The following is a 21,081-nucleotide window of genomic DNA, read 5'->3' as shown; positions in this document are numbered from 1 at the left end:
TTTGGAAATAGATATATATTTCAAAAAATACAGGAACAGTATATGAATGAATATAAATTACTAATAAATATATAAAAAAATACACACACATGTAGATGTATAGAAACACCCACACATGTTGAAGTGTCACAATATAAGTCATGTTTGTGTTTATTTCGGGCTGTATACATATAAATGTAATTGAACTGAATTACAATGCAGAGCAGCTCTATAACCTTCCTTATTCCATGGACATTTTTCTTATCAAAAAACATGGCTGCTTCAACATTTTGGGAGGGACATATACTGTAGACCTCCGTCCATTTTTCAAAAGAAGGTACATTGCGGACATATTTCTCAGCGCACAACCCACTCACACCTGGCTTTTGTTTTTCAGCGGGAAATGTTACCTTCGGTATTCATTCCTGGGTGGACGAGCTCATTTTCACCAACTTTTTTTCCGGCGCGATACTACGTAAATAAATAATAAATAAACTCAACATTGAAATTATTGAAATTGTATACAGAAACAGAAACAGTCATTTTACTTAATTCATATTGACAGAAAGAAAAATAAATAAATCTTACTCTTTCAACTGTTCCAATAATCACCCAAATTTAGAAGTAACCACCGTGAGCATCCCACTGTTGACTTGTTGAAGGCGAACTCGGCCTCTTCCAATGATAACGAGGCTATCGCCTGGTTTCTGGCGGGTTTCCCCGTGTTTCCATCCACCGCTCTTTAATTTGCATGGATTAAAAATAAAAAAAAGTGAAAGGAAAAACACTTCACACGAGGTGGAAAAGTTAATAAGTGTGTGGATAGAAGAGAGATAAACAAGCAGAACTGAGCTGGATTCCACTTTCAGAAGTGACGGCGAGGTCGAAGGTCGAGGTCGAGGTCAATGAACCGTCGGATGAAATTTATGCAACGGATTATCATCAAGAAAAATGACACTTCAAATGGCGAGTGGAAACTTCTTAACTCGGTGAGGAAGGAAAACTCGTGCACCCGTCTGAATGCACACACACACACACACACACTCTCGGATGTGGACATGGTTTCTGTCTTGGAGACAGTAACCTCGTGAGAGCCGAGTGTGAAGTGGCACATATTTACATAGAGCCGGAGCCGGGCGGCGGCCCGCGGGCCGAAGCATCAACACCGCATTAAAACGTGAAGCAGCTGCTCTGCGTCCGACCACCTCAACAGCTTTATGGCTTGTGTACCAACCCCAATTTAAACAATGTGGCGGGTGTTAACAAAATAAAATACTTAGCGCAGCCGTCAAGATCCAGAGGAGGGAAGGAAAGTATCTGCCAATCCTTTTTCTACATCTATTTCAAGATTATTATAATATATATATAAATATATATATATATATATATAAATATAATATATATTATTATATATATATATATATTATACATATATATATTTATAAATATATATATATATTATATATATATATATTATATATATATAATATATATAATATAATAATCTTGAAATAGATGTAGAAAAAGGATTGGCAAAAACTTTTCCTTCCTTCCTTCCTCTCAATATTTGTTCTACATCTGTGCACACATACATGGCCAATAAAGCTGATTGTGATTGTGATTTTGAATTAAAAATAATATAAAATATATACTAAATAAATTTAGATTTTAAAGCATTATATTGAATGTTGTTTTAAGAGACTTCTGTTTAGTTCCTCTTTCCACATGGACACACAAACAGCCTCATGTATAAGCATATTTTAAAGTATATATTTTTATTTTGTCATGAGTATTATCATTTTGTTTGAAAAAAAGTCATAGTTGATATGCTTTTTTTAATGTGTGCACATAATGACATGTGTGTTGAATAGATTGACTTATTTAGATTTTCTTGTGCATATTCCATATTTCAAATACCTTCAGAGTGATATGGATTCAAACTCACTTTACCAACACGACCATGACATCTAGTGGGGAAGCGTCCCGTGTGCAAACTCTGCTCTCAAATAATTTTATTCCTCTTCATGATGTTTTTTGGGGGGGATTTTAAACACTAAATTATCTTCCTTTAAAAACCTGGCTGGTTTACTTTTGAGATTACAACGAGGTCAACGGGAGATTTAGACTCCGACATAACGAGGCAAGAAATAGGATGAAAAGATCAAAGGTCAAAGGTGAACGAAAAAACACTTTAAAAAAATGAAAGTATTTTTAAAGTGTATCCATAATGGCGCTTGTGGGGAATTGGTCAATATGTAGATGATTGGAGTCAGCATAAGGCCTTTATGGCCTTTTATTAAATCTCATTAAAGTTGTGCTTTCGGAAAATAATTAACAAATATATAGGCTAAAGAAATGTAGCCTATATATATGAACACTTAATCAGACACATCCATCTGCACTACTTGCACTATCACCACTTCCTCTCTCCACATCCCCAGGTCATTGTCACTGTTGTTGTTTTTTATATTCTACATACATGTTGCTATTCTGTCCTCTTTTTTATATTTATCCTGTTATTTGTAAATTACACGTATGTATGACGAGAGCGTACTGTGTACACATACATGGCAAATAAAGCTGATTCTGAATTCTAAATATATTTTAAATAAATGTAGATGCTTAGTCTACCATTTGACTTTAAATATATACATTTATATTCATATATATTTAAATCTGGCTACTTTAAGACAACACACTTAAAAATACAATGATTCAGCATATAAAGATTACCACAATGTCATGTGTGAAGACCACTTTTACCAGCCAGTAAACTAACATAATGTATAAATTCTAAATAAAAAAATAAAAGAAGTGGATATCATAGTAAAACCCTCAATGCTGTTTTTAAATAATAAAGGGGGCGTTTCCCTTCCATCTACATCACATTGGACTACGTGGCAGACCTGCAGACTAATGGAACAATTCGCTATATAATATAACGTGATGTAGCGTTTATTTATGTAATACTCTCCCCCGCCACACGGGGGCGCCCAGGTCCACCGCCTGCAGGTTTATTTATCTGCCTCGTGAAGCTCCCTCCCCCGTCGGAGGCTGACCTCTCTTTCCCCGGCGATGACAGTTTCCTGCAGGCTGCTGCTGGTCGCGAAAGCCACTCGGCCGCACGCGCACCGCGAGATGCACTGACTGGAAGACGCGGGGCGGGGGGATATCTGACTTTAGGCTGCTCGGCATGCCGCGGACGGCGATGGTGGAGTGATTTGTTTTCTTTTTCACGAAGTTTAATTGTTTTCTTCCGGGGAAGAAGCGAATGCCAGGTGAGTGTGTCCGGTGTCGGGGTGAAGTAGTTGTTGGTGTTTATTTTTACGCAGTGCTGGCGATACGTGTCACTTTAGTGGAGAGGACGTCACGACGGATTACGTTCCAGAAAATAGGGCAATTACGCTTCGACGTGTCAAACTGACACAATATACGCACAAATGCGAAATTTTAAAGTATGTTTTGGATTAAGTAGCAGGTGGTCTTTTATTCGGCATACGTAGAAACGAACCAAAACCGCTCTTATTTTAGGAGAAGCTCTACTTTTCAGAACCGCCTCACACTTGGACTGTTCTGGTTACGGTGGCGGAAGCTTGCGCTGGCGGAAGCTTGCGAGGACGAAGGCGGGTGAAGCACTGCTAAAAGAAAGTTGGAATTCTACGGAGAATATAGTGCGTAGGTGTTTAGGACGTATGCCGAATTGAAGAATACCTCTAAACGCTTCGTAGCATACGGTCCCTTCAAATCGGTGGCGTTCGTATAGTTGCCATGTTTACAAGTAGCAAGGAAATTTACATTTTGGCGAAGGAGTTTCGTTTGACGAAAAGAGGGCAGATGCCAAAATAACAGTGCAGCGATAGCATTTTGAGGATAAACAAATGTATTTTTATGTAGTAAACCCATTTTAGAAAATGATGTAATGTAATCGTTGGTCCAATGTGGATCCGTGTGGGTGGAGTAGTTATTCACATGTGACCAACTTTTTGACTGCCTACTTGTTGGAGAGGAATTACTGTAACCTGGAGCCTCCAGGAAGGCCTTTTAAGACTTAAAAAAATTCATAAATCTGTGGCAATATTATTTATATGTATTCAAAGATTGACAGTGATGACTTGGCTGGAATGTTTATTATTATTAATAATATAATAATAATAATTATTAGACATTTTCAAAGTATTTAATCTTGACATTAAGGGAACCATTTAAAACCAATAAAATTAAAGATTTACAGTCACTATGTTTGACAATATATAATAATAATAAACTTGAAATGTATTTTATCTTGACATAAAGAGCCTGAAAGATATGTTGTTCACATGAAGGGAACTATATATATATATATATATACATTCAGCCTTGAAGTTATTTGGTTCACATGAAGGGAACTATATATATATTAAATATATATATATATATCTATAAAAAAGAAAATATATATATATTTATTTATTTTAAGTGTTCCAACCAGTGTGTAGTTGCTAGCCTTAGAGAACTAATCCAATAAACTAGGAAGACGGTATCTATGTTACATTTGTGAGGCTCAATAGTTGGCTTGTTGATTATTCGTCACGCTTCATGTTGTCATACCTCCCCACAGTAAAAACTACAGCATGCCTGTGCCACAATTGTGTTTGACCCTTGACCTGTGGAGATAAACTGCTCTAACTTTGCTGTGAAATGTCTCTCCAGGTGGGAAATGACTAGCAGGATGGAGGGTTCGGTGGGACCCGTTGTCAAGGCCAACGGGCCCATCTCGGCGCCCGACAGCCCCGTGAGCTCCGGCATAGGCCCGCCTCCGTTCCCGGAGGGAGTGCCGCAGTCGCCTCTGACGGACATCACCCAAATGTGGATGAAGTTCGGCAAAACCTTCGCCGTCATCCTCCCCATCTACATCTTGGGATACTTTGAGTTCAGCTTCAGCTGGGTCCTGATCGGACTCGCCGCGTTGTTCTACTGGAGGAAGAACCACGGCGGCACGGACAACAGGATAAACCGCGCCATGGCGTTCCTGGAGCACGAGGAGAAAGTGACGAAGCACAGCGTGCCCATGTCCGAGCTGCCGCCGTGGGTGAGTCCTCCCGGCGCTGTCGGTGTTGTCGCCGTCTTGTCGCTGTTGGTTTGTGTGTTTGAACTCGTGCCTCGAGCTTCAATCCCTCCCCCTTTTGCCTGTTCGTCCAACCAGCAGCGAGTACGGGCTGTCAATCATTGACCCCTTGTTGAGTCAATCAAACCACAGGATCCGACCCAAGACCCGGTAGTTTGCCATGTTTGGTGACGTGTCTGACGTTTTGAAAACTATGACATAACACTCAACTTCTCATAAGATAGGATGGTTTATTTTATGGGGCAGGGCAGTTGACAGCAAATGGAATACAATTGGCAGGTATATTCTCCAAGATGGATCAATATGACATCAATAAAGCATAAAACGATTTAAATTCACTTCTTAAACAACAAGGAACTTTTGATTGGTTAAAAGAACTTTTAAAAAAATGCTGATGCCTCTATCAGACTTATTTAAGCAAACAAGATATATTTGCCAGTTTAAAATCTTCACGATAAAAAAAAAATCTATGAATAAATATAACAAAACGACTTTCGCCAAAAACTCCTTCAACTCGGACTCCAGCGGGGCCTCGAGCAGAGACCAGTCCCCCTGAGACAGACCCAGATCCAGCAGAGACCAGTCCCCCTCAGACAGACCCAGATCCAGCAGAGACCAGTCCCCCTCAGACAGACCCAGATCCAGCAGAGACCAGTCCCCATTAGACAGACCCAGATCCAGCAGAGACCAGTCCCCCTGAGACAGACCCAGATCCAGCAGAGACTCTCTCTCTCTCTCTCTCTCTCTCTCCGGTGGCGAGCTCGTACCTGCCAACGATGACTCGTTCCCATCATGTGCGAGGAGCGGGGGGGGGGATTACTCACAGGGCGGACGCGTGCGAGAGAAATAAATATATCTCAAGATGCCAGATGACGGTTCTGATTGGATATCAGCGCCTCGCTGCAAACATCTGCATATTAATCCTGGGAAAAAAATAATATTTTCACTGATCTTTTATGATGAAGCTCTTCCACACTCTTGTCCCAGATCTACCCGGAGACAGTCGGGAATAAAGAGGTTCCCATATTATTTTTTCTTTCTTTTTTCTTTGCTGATATTGCCAGAAATCTGTGAGAAGCTGAGCAGATGGCACGATGCCAGCCGGGCTCAAACAGCACGGCCATTATCACAGACCTTGAGATCGCAGCAGGCGGGGGGGGGGGGGGACTCATGCCGTGAGTCAGCAATCTCCTCGTTTTGCGTCTTTTACGCCGCGTGCCGGTCGGTATCGCCCGTGACCGATGATGGCGTTTGGGATGTCAAACCAAAATGTGTTTGCCTGATTGTTTTTTTATTTTTTATGAAAGAGAAACGGAGAGAACAAGTGAAAGTTTGTCAAAGGGTCAACGTGTTCTTCTGATAAACAATCAGCGGTGAACTTTGACCCCCCGTCTCCCCCTCGGTAGGAGACGCCGTCAGTCTGTCCTTCAGAGAGAAAAGACTTTTATCTGGTTTCACCTCTCGTCACACAAAGCTCAAAACCTGGTGATTAGGAGCTCAAAGGAAGTCCCCGAGTCGTGTTGAAAGGAAGACTAGTTGGTACAGTCGGGAAATTAATGGTTTAGTATGTCAAATTACCAAAAATAAATACATTTAAATGCCTTAAAAAGCGTAAAAAGGACTTGTTTTGTCCAATGCTCCCGTTCAAAAAGCGTATCACTTATTAAACTTTTCACTTAATTGATTAATCAATAAACAAGTTATTGTTTCAGGTCCTAATCACCGCCGTTGACCAGTGTTTTGACGCCTCAACTTCCGCTCACGTCTCCGCCTTCGAGTTTGACGAGCCGGAGTAATTCCCTCCGAAGGCGTCAGTGAAATAGTGAAAGAAATTCACTTAAATTTAGAATTAAATCAATAAAAATCTCCATATCCACCGTTAACGACGTGGTTAATCCTTTTGGCAATCTGCCCAAACCAAAGAGCCGTGAACTGTCACGTTCAGAGTTCATTTAAACGCTGATAGTTTACTTTTTGCTTTTTCTACGTCAAGTTTAGTTTAGGAAATCGCAATCTTTACAAAAGCAATCGATGTACAATCAATTTAACTACTTTAAACCCCAAAGATATCCAATGTATGTAGATAAAATAAACCAAAGAAAATGCACCTGATGTCAGGTACGTGTGTGCTTTGCCTGATGGATTTGTCACTTGTCTGTCAGTTGACAAACCAGTTATTTTACTTTTAATTGTGTCATCACAAAAGTTAATTAGTTTTTCTCAAGAATGCATCATTCCTATATATGTATTTTTTTCCTAGCATGAAATTTGAGCCATTGGTGAAAAGTTTGTACTTTTGCTAAATCCGAAAGTAATTTATGTATTTCTTTTAATGTAATTAGTGCACATGAATCAACATTTTCCTTTTCCACCTCTAGAAAGTGAATTGTTATCTGTACTGACTGGTTATTACAATATAGTGGCCTTATTAAATATCAATACAATAAAATACATAAATACTTTACAGAAGTAACTATCGGTTGGTTTCAGTGAGTTTTTATTCTCCGGACAAACACGTCTTGATGTATTTTTCTCTTCAGAGAGCCGTATAGAGCCAACGCGCGCTCGTTGTGTGTTTACAGTCAACACAAATAACTGCCATCGTCAGTGAAATATGGATTTTGTTGGGGAGCCGCTCGCCCCCGGAACAAATATCCCGAGAATGAGGCTCGGTCAGCAGCGTGGGCGGCTCGTAGTGAGAAGGCCTGAGGATGAGGAGGAGGAGGGATATATAGAGTCTACCTGGATGTTTTCTGCCTCCACCTCCACGGTCCATCCCCGTTTCTTTTGCTTTGGAACTTTGCATTTGAGAAGAAGAAAAAAAAATGATGCAAGGGATGTTTAAACCCACATTTAGTTAAAATATGTGTTTTAAAATTCTCCTCATGTACCGCTCCTACAGTTATGTATTTAATGTGGATGTAAACGCCCTCCAAGCATTGCTCATCTCCACCCGTCTCTCCACACCTTTCTATCAGACAGCGGTGGAGACAGCAACTTGTCGATGAGTCAGGAAAATCTTTCTTTCAGTGCGAGAAGATCTCTCACTTTAAGAGATCGAGCTGGTAAATGAATAAAAAGCTATTTTTTATATTCTGCATTTCTGGTAGTAAATAATTGCTAAAAGGATCTCGTGGAGACGGTGAGGTCGACTCTCGGGTCACCGATGCTCCTAAATGTCCAGTCTCCATTCAAATGTATTCAAACCACGTTGACGCGTGAAAGGGAAATGCATCTTTGAGACGGGGCTCGCGGTGAAATGTCACGACAACAACACGACGACGGAAACGTACGAGAGCCGAGCGCCCGAGAGGAAACGCAGCTTCTTGGAAAGAATCTTCGTCGGAAAACCACAAAAACAAACAGTCAAATGAGACATGCCACGGCATTCCTAAATGTAGACGTCAACGTGGAGCAACCGTCGCCTCACAGAAGTAAAACTCCAGCTGTACTCGACGGAGACGTGCAGCCTCTCCCCACACACACACACACATATATATACACACACACACACACACACACACACACATTGTAGTGAGGGGGGTGGAGTAGAAAGGCTGGTTTACAAACAGCTGTGTGACATAGTTGGACTGTTTGTCCCACCCACTAGACCGGCTTTGACTCAGAGAAACACACACACACACACAACTACACACACACCTACACACACGCACGCGCACACACACACGACCAAAAGGGAAACGCCGATTCTCAACTGCGGGGAGGGTTTTCCCTCACGGGGTGTCGGTTTTCTGCCATAGAATACAGTTGGCCCTTAAGCCCCGCCCCCTCCTTGGTTACTGTCTCTATGGGGTCTTCAACAATATCAGTGAAAGGTACGCCAACGGAGATTTCTGGAATATTAGCGAGAGAAGAAAAGACTACAAGATGCATTTTAGAGCCAATGTTACATTGACGATATGTTTTACAGCTCGAGTATCAATAAGGTTATTAAAATCTCAATATAGTTGTTTTTTTAAGCTAAGTTAACGTTAGTTATAGCTTTCATTATTCAATTTAAAACAAAATGATCAAGATTTTTGTTCCTTTTTTTCTTTTCTTTCGGGGGCCAGGATATTGCTTTTATATCGTGTGCTTGATACACTGGATACCATACATTAATGCTAATTATTTAAAAAAAACATTACAGTATTTTGTCAAAAAGGATAAAAAAGATTGTGAGTGGTTTGTACCGACACATCTCAATGTGATCGAGTCCTAAGTCAATATGTTGTTTTTTATAAGCTACCGTTAAAGTTGTATTATCTCTAGGGCTGGGCAACGATTACAATTTTTAATCGCGATTAATTGCATGATTTCCCTGATTAATCACGATTAATCGCATTTGTATATGCAAAATCCAATAATGAATTCAAAAGTAGTGTATAGCGCACTTCTATTTGAAATGTTCTGCCATATGAATGAAAGTGCCATAACATGTGTTGTCCCTGTTAGAGTGAGACACCAGAAAACACTTTCAGTGCCGTTTGTCAATTCCTAGAACGTGACACTTATTTTAAATGTTCTGCCATATGAACTAAAGTGCCATAAAATCTGTCAGGACATTGTCAAACGCCTGTTATGCAGAGACACTGACAGAACGCTGGAGGCTGAGCGCAAAGCAGGGACATGATCAAAGGCAGTTGTCTCGCAGTAGGGATCATATCTGTGCTCAGTGTGGTGACTTTAATTGACACATTCCACTGCTGTGCAACTCCAGTAAAGTGTCCCGCGCACGTTTCAGCAGAATGTCTCTCCTCTGTTGTCATCACAGTCAGGGCATGTGAATGGGGGTGCGGCGGGGGGGGGGGGGGGTGCTGAGATTAAACATCTCTCTTGTTCTGCCTGTTTTGTGAAAAACATGCCTAAAAGGTGCCTAATATTTCTAGACTGAAATAATATCGGCATTATAATTATTATAACTATGAGGATTTTTTCGTTGCCTATTTTGTGTGCCCCCTCAGGACGTGGTGCCCTACGCACAGCGCGTAGTGCGCTATGGGAGCGGCGGCGCTGGTTGTAGTGTATAGCACAAACAACAATGAACTAGTGGAGGCGGCAAGGTGCTCCGTGTTGCCAGATTGGAAACGGTGAAGTATCGTACCAAAGGCTCAAAATGGTTGTATTTGGAGGATAATTATCGTGTCTCTGGCAACCCTGAGATCTGTCGACCAATGACTGTTCTCTATTCTGTCAGAGCTCGCGCAAGAAGGCGGACCGTAAGGGAGATACCATTTCCAAAACTTGTAAGGGGTAAATACTAGTTTATGAAAACCCAGAGAAACACAAATATCCGACGAAGCAAAATCCCGACGTTTTTGGAATCCCTGCCGGACGCATTTTTTAGGTCTCAAAAGCAGGACATGTCCGGGTAAAAGAGGACGTCTGGTCACCCGATGTCCAGTCGTCCCCAGTGAGAGCAACAGCACGTTGTGAAGCTGTCGCTTTGCAGTCCTCTCCTTTTCATACAACTGGTGTATTCTCCGTGTGATGTGTGTCTTGAGGGCGTCTCAAACCTGCCGTCATTTGTTGAGATGACTTTCTATTCCGGTTCTGCAGCAATCAGTAGCAGACTTTTACAAAATAAAAGCCTGCGAGCAACAAACTTTTACAATAATAAAATAAATAATAAAACCTGCGTTAACGCGCGATAAAATAATTGTCGGCGTTAATTAATTGATGGGTTAACGCAAGATTAACGTGCCCAGCCCTAATTATCTCATTTAAAACCAAACAATATTCAGATTTTTAACGCCACCAGGATGTTGCTCACACCTCGTGGCTCTCTTGAACACATACTATATATCATAAATTAATGCTAATTCATGTTCAACAGTCTTTGTTTGCTATACGTGTTAAGCTAGGTAACGGTGACAACGTCGTGCCTCGCGATTGGACAGCCGACGATCGAGGGGAGGGGCTTAGCGGACGGTCCATTAAGATAACGGGTGTCGAATGTGACCTTTAAAGCCACGTTTTCACACATTTGGAAAGAATGGAAGGAAGGACTGACCTTTAAAAACCTTTGTTTGCTGAACCATTGTCCTGAAAAGAAAGATATTCTCCCATTTTATTTTGACGGAAATGAATCCGTGTCCTTGCGTTGTCATAAAGGCGATGCAGCGTTGGGCCTCGTGGAATAAGATATGGGAGAACATAAATTATTATTATTATTTCCCTCATTCTCAGTATATTTTGTCTCCTGGGCCCGTATGTTTTGCATTTGATCTCCAGTGTTGTCTCTCATCCCGGTCGTGTTGGCTTCATAAGATAAGAAGGAACGTCTCGTTATTTATTTGTAATAATATTTTCTAATAACACGTCATGAATCTTGTGAAAGGAAGAAAACCCTCGTACACAAACTATTTATTTACATATTCACTTATTTAGGATTACAGAGACTTCCTTGGGATATATATATATAATTTTATATTTATTTCATGATATTATATTTATTTCATAATAATATATATATATAATCTTATATATTTTATAATAATATCTATTTATATATATAATTTTATATTTATTTCATAATATTATATATATATAAAATATTATAAAACAAATATTAAATTAAAACAAATAATATATATATATATGTATCATTTTTAATATTTAAATTAATTCATAATATTTTTAATATGAATATAATTTGTAATGGCTCGATTAGTGATTATTCCCACCCTCCACCCCCATACTGCGGAATATTGTTATACCATGAATCTAACTTCTGTCTTTCTATCTCTTACTACAGGTCAATTATCCAGATGTGGAAAGAGTGGAGTGGCTGAACAAGGTACACACACACACACACACACACACTCATTTGCACTCTCTCCTCTCGCCCACTGGTTTGCTCTACATCAGATGCCGTTAGCCCGTTACCTACCGGAAGCACTCGGGTACATAAATAGCATCTGAATCTGGAGCTCTCGACCCAGTGCTGCTCCACACACCTCCTCCCTGGAGAGACCGATGGAGAGGAAGGAGGTGTGGAGGAGCATCACTCATGCTCAGGCGGTCTTCCAGGAAGCACTGAACGGATATCGATGGACAGAAAAAGGATATCCAAACACGAACCAGGGTGTTTACTTGTTGAGCTTGTGGTCGACTCATTGTTAGTTTATCAGATGTAGTTCTGATTTTAAATCTCTCTTTTTCGAGGATGTCCCGGCCACGAAGGCAGAATAAATTCACATAAAGGGACAAAAAAACAGACAAAAAAGAGGAAAATAAATGATAAAAAAGAGAAACAGACTTCAAACAAATGCAAATTACAATAAACTGTCAGTAAGACCTTTAATAAGAAGATTTGAACCTGTTTTTACAATTTTTCATGCTTATAATATTGAGTTAAAAGTGTTTCTTTAACCAAAAGACTGCCGGTACATGTGTAAAGTACAGATTTAATATTAAAGAAAGGAAAAAAGGTGACGTAATCAAGAATTAATTGGACATCATGAATGAAAGTAATATTGTGACGGATGAATCGTGGTATGATAGTTGGAGCACATATCGACACAAACGATCATTACCAACATGAAATAACAATATTAACAGTAGATGGGCCAATAGTTTTCCTAAAATCTCCACAGAACCACAACAATGCTCAACTTTGCTCGTGTCAATGAGTCCATCACTTTCCATTCAGTTCTTCTTCTCCCAAACAGCTGAGAGACCACGCCCCCCCCAAAAAATGTCAGGCGACCAGCTCCGGCAACATTCCTGCCGGCTCGTCGACGGCATGCCGGTGTCTCTCGTCTCTTCACATGCTCCACGAGACAGAGATGTGGCTGCAGTCTGGAGTGTTTTTATTCATACAATGTTTTTACATTGTAGAAATATGAAAAAAATAAACCAGATTATCGTCTGTCTCTTCCCACAAATGAAGTTTATTAAAAGTCCACCAAGCCGTATCAACCACTCATTTAACAAACGGTTATTGCGCAATAATCTGTGGTGAACCAACGTTTTTACGCACAAATCTGAGATTCTTCAATATATTCCTTACCTGAATTTGTTTTGTATATTAAATTAAGGAACTGTCCCAGAACAAATCAAATCAATGTAAACACATTACTTGTAAACTAAATTTTCATTTTTTTTTCTTTTTTCTTTTGTCGTCATTTGTTTTCATTTTATGTTGAATATTAAATATTATATAGGTGGAGGCTTCAAATAAGCCTAGTTGGCTTTTCGACTCTTCCTGCACTGTGATATTCATTTATCTCTGTTGTGATTTTTATTTAGTTTTATGGTTTGAATTGTGCTAAGTAAATAAAAACAAATTACAAATAATTAAAAAAAAGATATACAAAAATAAAATAATATACATATATATATATGTGTGTGTTTAAAAAAGGCTTGAATAGACAACAATATTTCCAATAGTTAATTTACTGATGCTTTGGTCAAATGTATCACATAACTATAAAACTCACGTTGTTTCATCCTCATGAATTAAAGTCATAATTGAGGTGTAGTAATAACTCAATATTCAAGAGGTTATTGTAGTTTTCTTCTTATGTGTCGGTGTGCAATTATTTCGCTTATATAGAGAAAAGGGGGCGTGGCATAAACTCTGATTCGCTAACTGGTGGCCAGAAAACACAAATTCTACACGACCGAGGCCCAATGTTACCTCGACAGGTCTCGGCATCGGTCATGCGGGATGTGGACACCTGATCTGTTTTGTCTGATTACCTCTCTCCCTCTCTCCATCTCTCTCTCCGTCAGACGGTGAAGCAGATGTGGCCGTTCATCTGTCAGTTTGTGGACAAGCTGTTCAGAGAGACCATCGAGCCGGCGGTGCAGACCGCCAACCCGTATCTCAGCTCCTTCTGCTTCTCCAAGATCGACATGGGCGACAAGGTGACGAGGTGCACCGAGCCAGTCGAGACGGAGCGTTTAAAATCACTTTTTAAGTGCATTTAGCTTGTATATCTTGTTCTTTAAAAAAAATCTATTACATTGATTATTATTTATTTACTCCCAGTATCATTATTGATCTTGAGTGTGTTTTCTGTGTACTCCGTCTCACATATAAACGCGAATCTTAATATCAATGTACCTTTCTGTTGAGAGGTAGTGCATAACATATATATAATGTACTTTTAAAGTAGCTTTAACTGAAAGAAAAGAAGACAGTGAGAAACCAAGAGATTTGTACTTGTGCTATTACATGCTGATAAAAGCAAATAAAGGAATATATAAAAATACTGTATCGTAGGGTTTGGAAAAATTGATGATATGATATTTACTCTCGATTTCCCCTCTCGTGTTTCCTCAGCCGCTGAGAATAAACGGGGTGAAGGTGTACACGGAGAACGTGGACAAGAGGCAGATCATCATGGACCTGCAGATCAGGTACGGGTCGGCCGAGAGCTCGCAGCTCCTGAAGGAAAACATTTTATTTGTCTCTTTGTCAACGATCTCCCCAAAAAAAGACCAAAGCCGACACGGAAGAGCAGGAAAAAGTAGTGCGAGGGTTTCAAATGCACTTTTTCCTCCCATTTGAGGAAAATAAACTTTTAAAACCCTCATGTTTTAGGACTTTTATGAACCCGTTAAAAAAAAAGAAAGAAGAAGAAACGTTATATCTGTGAGCTTGGTTTTGGTCTTTGTGCAGGATTTCAGAATAATTTTCAGAAAGATTTTAATGTCAAAGGAAAAAAACACCAACAACGTTTCCCTCATTCGGCTTGCATGGAAATAGAAATCTTCGTACGTGTTTCTGCATGTGACCTTCATCCGATCCGTTTGCGTCCTCTTGGGATGAAGGAAAAACATTTCTGTGTATATATATATAGTTTAATTTCATTCGTCATCTTATTGCATTTTTTTTCTCTTCCCCTTTTCCAGTTTCGTCGGGAACACCGAGATCGACGTGGACATAAAGAAATTCTACTGCAGAGCTGGAATCAAAAGTATACAGGTGAGATGATGTCATGATGATGTCATGATGATGTCATGATGGTCAGAGCCACTAACGAGTCCACTCATCAGACTCACCACCGGTGAGAACATTAATTAGTCAGTATTTTAGATTATGGCAAAAGATTGTGATTATTTCTGAGAGACATAAATCATTCAATGGTGAGAAAATTCTATTTTTATTTCTATTATTATTCGATTAGTGATAATGAAAAAAATAAATAGTTGCAGCCGTAGTTTGATTTCTTCCCAAACTCTACCCATCCATCTTTTTAAAGGTGCATAACCCATCTATTTTTCTATTCTATTTTTTTTTTTACATAACTGAAAAAGATAAAAATGTATCTCTAAAGATTATGCAATATTATCATGTAGCAGCTAATGATTATGTTCGTTATCGCTAATCTGTAAAATATTATATAATTCATTCATTAAATAGTTAGTTTTAAGGTTTAAAAAAAAGAATTCACAAATTCAACAGTCCAAAACTCAGTTATTATATAAATAAATATAAATATATATACAAAAGACGAGCAGAAAATACTTTACATGAAAGTTAATCGATTATCCAACTTATTCTTTGGGGGGAAATCGACTGAAAGTGTTCAAACAGCAAAAAATACAAAAATGTGATACAAATTTAAAAAAGAAATAATAAAATGATCGAACGGTTTAAGCCTAAACAAGCATATTAATAAGTATTTAATGCGGCTGTAGAGAATAAAATGCAGAACGGGCTTTCAGACCGACGTCATTGTCGCTTCGACCGTGACCGGCGCGTTAACCCTTCGACCGCCGCCGCGCCGCCGTTACATAACGTGTTGACTCTGCACTGATAAAAGAGACGCGGTCCACCCGTCTGTCGGCCCGCATCGGTGGTTCAGAGAAAGTGGGGAAGAGTCGCGGGGAGGGAGACGTCTGTGTGTTCGAGGCAGAGTCAATATTTGCCTCCCCGTGTGTCGGCTTCTCATTGGCTGCCGAAGTAGTCAGACTCAAGCCTATTGTGAGTGATGAGTTTCCAACTCTCCCTTTTTCAGAGAGAGAGAGATTCTTCTTCTGCACACGGTTCTAGAAAAGCATCCTCCTTTTTTACATCCTTATCTCAGACTAGAGGGCGGGGGGGATAAACAAAATGCTCTATCTATTTTTAATCTTTCCACTGCACCCTTTTTTTCTCTATGATTTAAAATGTTGGTATTTGATTACTCAGAGGGAGCCGGGTTCAAATGGAGGCGTTGCAGGAGGCGCCGGCTGCATTTCTGAGCTTTGAGTCACGGCTGAGAAAGAAAAGAGAAAACATTCTCTCGTTTTTCTGAGAGCGATCCCTCGTGTCTGCAACTGTTTAACACAAAAAGAAAGGGTTATTTTTTAAATCTCTGCATCAGTTGGTTGGAGCTCTTCTCTCCTCGTGACTCTCGGGCGCCACAGAGGTTTCATCACGCCGACCCTTCAGTCGGTAATCGGTGCATAAAACCAAATCTCAAATGAACTGTTGAGCCTTGTTTTAGCCATTTTAATTTTAATTTTAAAGGGGCAGTGTCCTCTATTTATTATTTTTTTTAACGTACTTTTTCGTGGCATCTAGTGGTTTTTGGCAGGTTGCGACCAATGAAATACCCTTTCAGCTCGGCCCCTCCCCTTTTGGAGAACTACGGTGGCCTGCAGGCCGGGAAGGAGCCGTGTGCGTCTCTTATTGATGCTCTGCTCCTCTACAACAGAATGAGAAGTTATATATATATATAGTTAATATACAGCTACATATTGTTTTTAGAGCTGCAACACTTTACAAAGTCCATCAGTCTCAGTGATTCCTCCTGTCCTCTATCCTCTTTTCCTCCTGTCCTCTATCCTGTGTCCTCTATCCTCTGTCCACCTATCCTTCTGTCCTCCTATCCTCTTGTCCTCTATCCTCATGTCCTCCTATCCTCTGTCCTCTATCTTGTGTCCTCCTATCCTCATGTCCTCCTATCCTCTATTCCTGTCCTCTGTCCTCTATCCTCTATTCCTGTCCTCTGTCCTCTTTCCTATGTCCTCTGTCCTCCGTCCTCCTGGCTGCTTCGACTCAGCCGTCAGAAAAGTTTACAAAACAAAACGAGAAGTTTTTGGGCTTTTTCTAAGCTCAGGAAAACGCAACATGTTTAGTTTCAGATACACTGATTAATATTCAGTTATGCACATTTCATTCAATATCTGCCAATAAACCCCCCTGACTGTTACAGTGTGTCCCCAAAAAGTGTAACAGCATTTTGGCAACAGAAGAAAAAGGGTTAGGGTTAGTAACTTGTTCCCCCTGTGCAGCTTCAGGGGACGGTGCGCGTGGTGATGGAGCCTCTGCTGGGGGACATGCCTCTGATCGGAGCCCTGTCCGTCTTCTTCGTCCAGAAACCGGTGAGTACCTGCGTGACCTTTGACCTCTGAGCGTGACCTCCTCGCCCGCCTCTCCTCTGCACTGACATCTCCAGTTTTACAACTCCCGAATATTTACATAAAATCAAACGGGGAAAAAAGATTCACTGGTTATGAAAATGATTAAAGTCACAGCTTCTTCCCAAAGCCGTCCGTCCTCTTAAAGGTACAGACCCCCGTTTCTTCTTTTTTTGTGACAGTTTGTTTCAGTTTCTTAATAAATATTCCAACTTGAAAACATTTAATGTCGAAAATAATGATTTTCTTCGTCAAAAAATAAGCAGTCAGTTGTTTTTACCTTCGCATTGAAAATGCGGAAGGTTATGTTTTGATCGCCGTGTATTTATTTATTTATTTATTTATTTGTATGCGTGTTACTCGCATAACAAAAAAAGTTTTTAACCGAATCGCATGAAATTTGGTGGGATGTTTGGTTATTATCCGGGGACCATTTGATTAGATTTTGGGCTCAATCGGGTCAAAGGTCAAGGTCAAGGTCATGGATAGGTCAACATCTTCTTTTTACCATAGCACGGTCAATTTCTATCCAATTGGCATGCAACTAATGCCAACATGTTCATAATTCAATGCCCAATCTTGTGACATGCGAAGGTATGCGCTCTACCGAGTCCCCGTTCTAGTTTAAAATTTCTTTTATTGTATTAAATAATAGAGTATTGTCATCGCACATGTTATTTTGATAATCCAGCACCGTGTTTGACATTTTAAATTGAAAACAAAAAAAAATTAGGATTTAATAATTCTGCAGGGGCCCAAAATATTCAGTTTGTTGTAATAATGTTGTTGATGAAGCCTGGCGGTGACTTCCCCGCCCGTCGCTTGTGACATCATCACACTTATCTTTATCTTACCAAAGACCAGCTCCCGGGCCCCAGTCCTCCTCTATCAGCACATTCCTCCTCCGACTCCTTCCTTCCTTCGGCCTCGTCCAGATGCAGCTGTGATACTGGAGCCCAGAGAGAAACAACCTTTTTGAAGAAATGTTCAATGTGACACGTTTGATTCATTGATTTTGGGCTTTTCTGTTATCGAAACGATGATTTTCTTGCAGTGGGTTTAATACATAATTGTATTGTTTGGCCCATAATTTAAAAAAAAGCATCAGTTATGTCATCAGATCCTTTAAATAACCACTAAGACCGGTTTTATTTGTCCTGGGAAAGTTGACATCGTCATCAATATTCATCTTCATCTTCATCTTGATCATCTTCTTTTTCTTCTAGATAATCTTCTTCTTCTTCTTTCACCGCGGCTCCAGCGCTAAAGAGGCCACGGAAAGACATGCACCCACTCTGCTTTCAAAAGCACGAGATTAAAGTGTGTGTGTGTGTGTGCTCCTCATCTTCAGCTGTGTAAAGGGGTTTCCAGCACTTAACATTTAAATCCTCTTTAATAATCTTCGGTCTGCAGTCACTCCTAATCCTAAACATACTGACACACACACACACACACACACACACACACACACCCCGGTCTCTGGCTTATTCATAAACAGAAATGTCCTCCTTATAAACTCATGGTTCATGTTCCCTTCATTCCACCTTAAATCCACGCTCACGTTACCGTGGTAACTACCTGCCGGTGTTTAGAGCGTGCTGTCTTCACAATAACGGCTCGAGCCGTACCGTTGGTTTGATGCCCGACGACCCGCGGCCGTCTGTCCATCCTTCCATCTGTCCTTCCATCCACCTTTCTATCCTTCCATCTGTCTTTCCATCCATCCTTCTATCCTCTCATCTGTCTTTCCATCCATCCTTCTATTTTTCCATCTGTCCTTCCATCCACCTTTCTATCCTTCCATCCGCCTTTTTATCCTTCCATCCATCCTTCTATCCCTTCATCTGTCTTTCTATCCTTCCATCTGTCCTTCCTTCCTTCTATCTTATCCATCCTTCTATCCCTTCATCTGTCTTTCTGTCCTTCCTTCCTTCTATCCTTTCATCTATCTTATCCATCCTTCGATCTGTACTTCCATCTGTCCTTCATCCTTCCATCTGTCCTTCCATCCACCTTTCTATCCTTCCATCTGTCCTCCCATCTATCCTTTTATCCTTCCATCCCTCCTCATTGATACATTCCAGTTCTACCACTCCCTCTCCTTGAACTACAGCCGTTGCTTCCGGTATCGTTGCTGCTGTCGGCTTGTAGAGTCGACTCGGTGACTGTCAGGGTGTGTCATCATCATCATCATCATCATCTGGGCAAACCTGCGCTTATTAATGCCAACTAGCACGCCCTCGTGTGCGGCGCCTCCCATGAGGGTTATCATCACGGGGTCAAGGGTCAGGCTTGGTCTGAAAGGTCAAGGTCAGCGGTGGATTCAGGAGTCTGTACCTTTAAATGACCGCATCACAATCTAATGTGTGTAGTCAGGTTCACTAGCATCACACACACACACACAATCGGATCAAATAAAATGTAATGTCATTTCCACATACTTCCTGTTTGTGTGAAGGCTAACCCGATGTCTGCTGGCTCGCAGGCGGATGAAGTGTAGAAGAAGAAACACGGTTTTAGTGTCAAAGAGATCGCTTTTATCTATTTTTTTTGTTTGCTCGTCACATTTATTATAAGACGGAAATTGCGGGAGGAGAATTATTTATTTGAGCTTCTGACAATCAGATGAACCGCAATAAATGTGTCACTTCATTCATATTTTTGACTCTTTTAGAGCCAGAACATTACCATAAACAGAATTCTCCTTACGATCCATTATCTTAAAACGAGTTTCCCTCATCGTGAAATATTGTATCGCGCTAAGCTGCCGTCGGCGGGGGGATTCATATCATTAAACAGGAAGAACTTGTTCGGTTTCCTCCCGCGAATCCTCAAACGTGAATCGCTTCTCGGCTTCGGCCGACTTCCGTATCGTTTGAGAATCTCGGTGGAAAAAAATCGACATTTTGATCCTAAAATATTCACTATTGTGAGATGTGCGGGTTTAGTGCGGCCGCTGGTCACGTGACCTAATGTCATGTTTGCTCTCACGAACCGCCGAGTAAACTGCTCTCGTCTTTTTTTAATAATTTTTTTTCTTTTTCTCTCTCTCTCTCAGTTCCTGGACATCAATTGGACGGGACTCACCAACATGCTGGACATTCCTGGTATCAAGTGAGTGTGTGGTGAAATGAATGTGTGATGTCAGCGTGGAACAGCTCCTCCTCCTCCCCGTTCCGCTTGATGACAGAATGACGTTGCCGGTGGCTCTTCTGCTGAAACCGTCCCTTTTAACCACCGGATCACACGGTGGATTAAGACCTTTTTTATGTCGTCGTGGTTATTTATAGTCACGGCGATTAATGGAAAAAGAGAGCCGAGTGCCGACGGACATCTGGAGAGAAACGACAGAAAGAAACGTTTCCAGACGCAACTTCAACGAGTAGACGGCACAGTCTCGTCTTCCGTAGTTTACACGTCTAGTGCAATGCATGCTGGGAGCTAAATCACTCCGCATGCCCTCGGCGATGCTTTGATGGTTCCTTTGAGTTATTTTTTTTTAGCTTTCACTAAACCTCATTGAAGTCCAGATTAAGATGTTTGATGATGGTTTATGATGAACTAGCATCACCCCTTATTTAGTTTTTTATTCTCTATCTGGGCGACTCTTCATACCTGTTCCATGTTTGTTTTTTTCC

The 21,081-nt window shown here is 40.6% G+C and overlaps 1 protein-coding gene across 2 annotated transcripts in view; it reads left to right on the top strand.

Annotated features, from left to right (window-relative positions):
• The first annotated feature begins 3,078 nt into the window (after nucleotides 1-3,078).
• Nucleotides 3,079-21,081, top strand: part of esyt2a (extended synaptotagmin-like protein 2a) — a 36,907-nt gene continuing 18,904 nt past the window's right edge. Inside the window, exons 1-8 of one of the 2 annotated variants that reach the window (XM_056420282.1) lie at nucleotides 3,079-3,257; nucleotides 4,669-5,047; nucleotides 11,841-11,882; nucleotides 13,823-13,957; nucleotides 14,376-14,452; nucleotides 14,948-15,020; nucleotides 17,318-17,407; nucleotides 20,502-20,557. In XM_056420282.1, the coding sequence (XP_056276257.1) occupies nucleotides 4,676-5,047; nucleotides 11,841-11,882; nucleotides 13,823-13,957; nucleotides 14,376-14,452; nucleotides 14,948-15,020; nucleotides 17,318-17,407; nucleotides 20,502-20,557 (845 nt within the window). In that variant the 5' untranslated portion in view covers nucleotides 3,079-3,257; nucleotides 4,669-4,675. The remainder of the gene's footprint in view (nucleotides 3,258-4,668; nucleotides 5,048-11,840; nucleotides 11,883-13,822; nucleotides 13,958-14,375; nucleotides 14,453-14,947; nucleotides 15,021-17,317; nucleotides 17,408-20,501; nucleotides 20,558-21,081) is intronic. The other variant, XM_056420283.1, reaches the window with a different exon arrangement.

This window comes from Pseudoliparis swirei, chromosome 8 (assembly GCF_029220125.1).
Source record: "Pseudoliparis swirei isolate HS2019 ecotype Mariana Trench chromosome 8, NWPU_hadal_v1, whole genome shotgun sequence".
NCBI classification, from domain to species: Eukaryota; Metazoa; Chordata; class Actinopteri; order Perciformes; family Liparidae; genus Pseudoliparis; species Pseudoliparis swirei.
The sequence above is the reverse complement of the archived record's forward strand: the minus strand, read 5'-3'. Positions and strand labels throughout refer to the sequence as shown.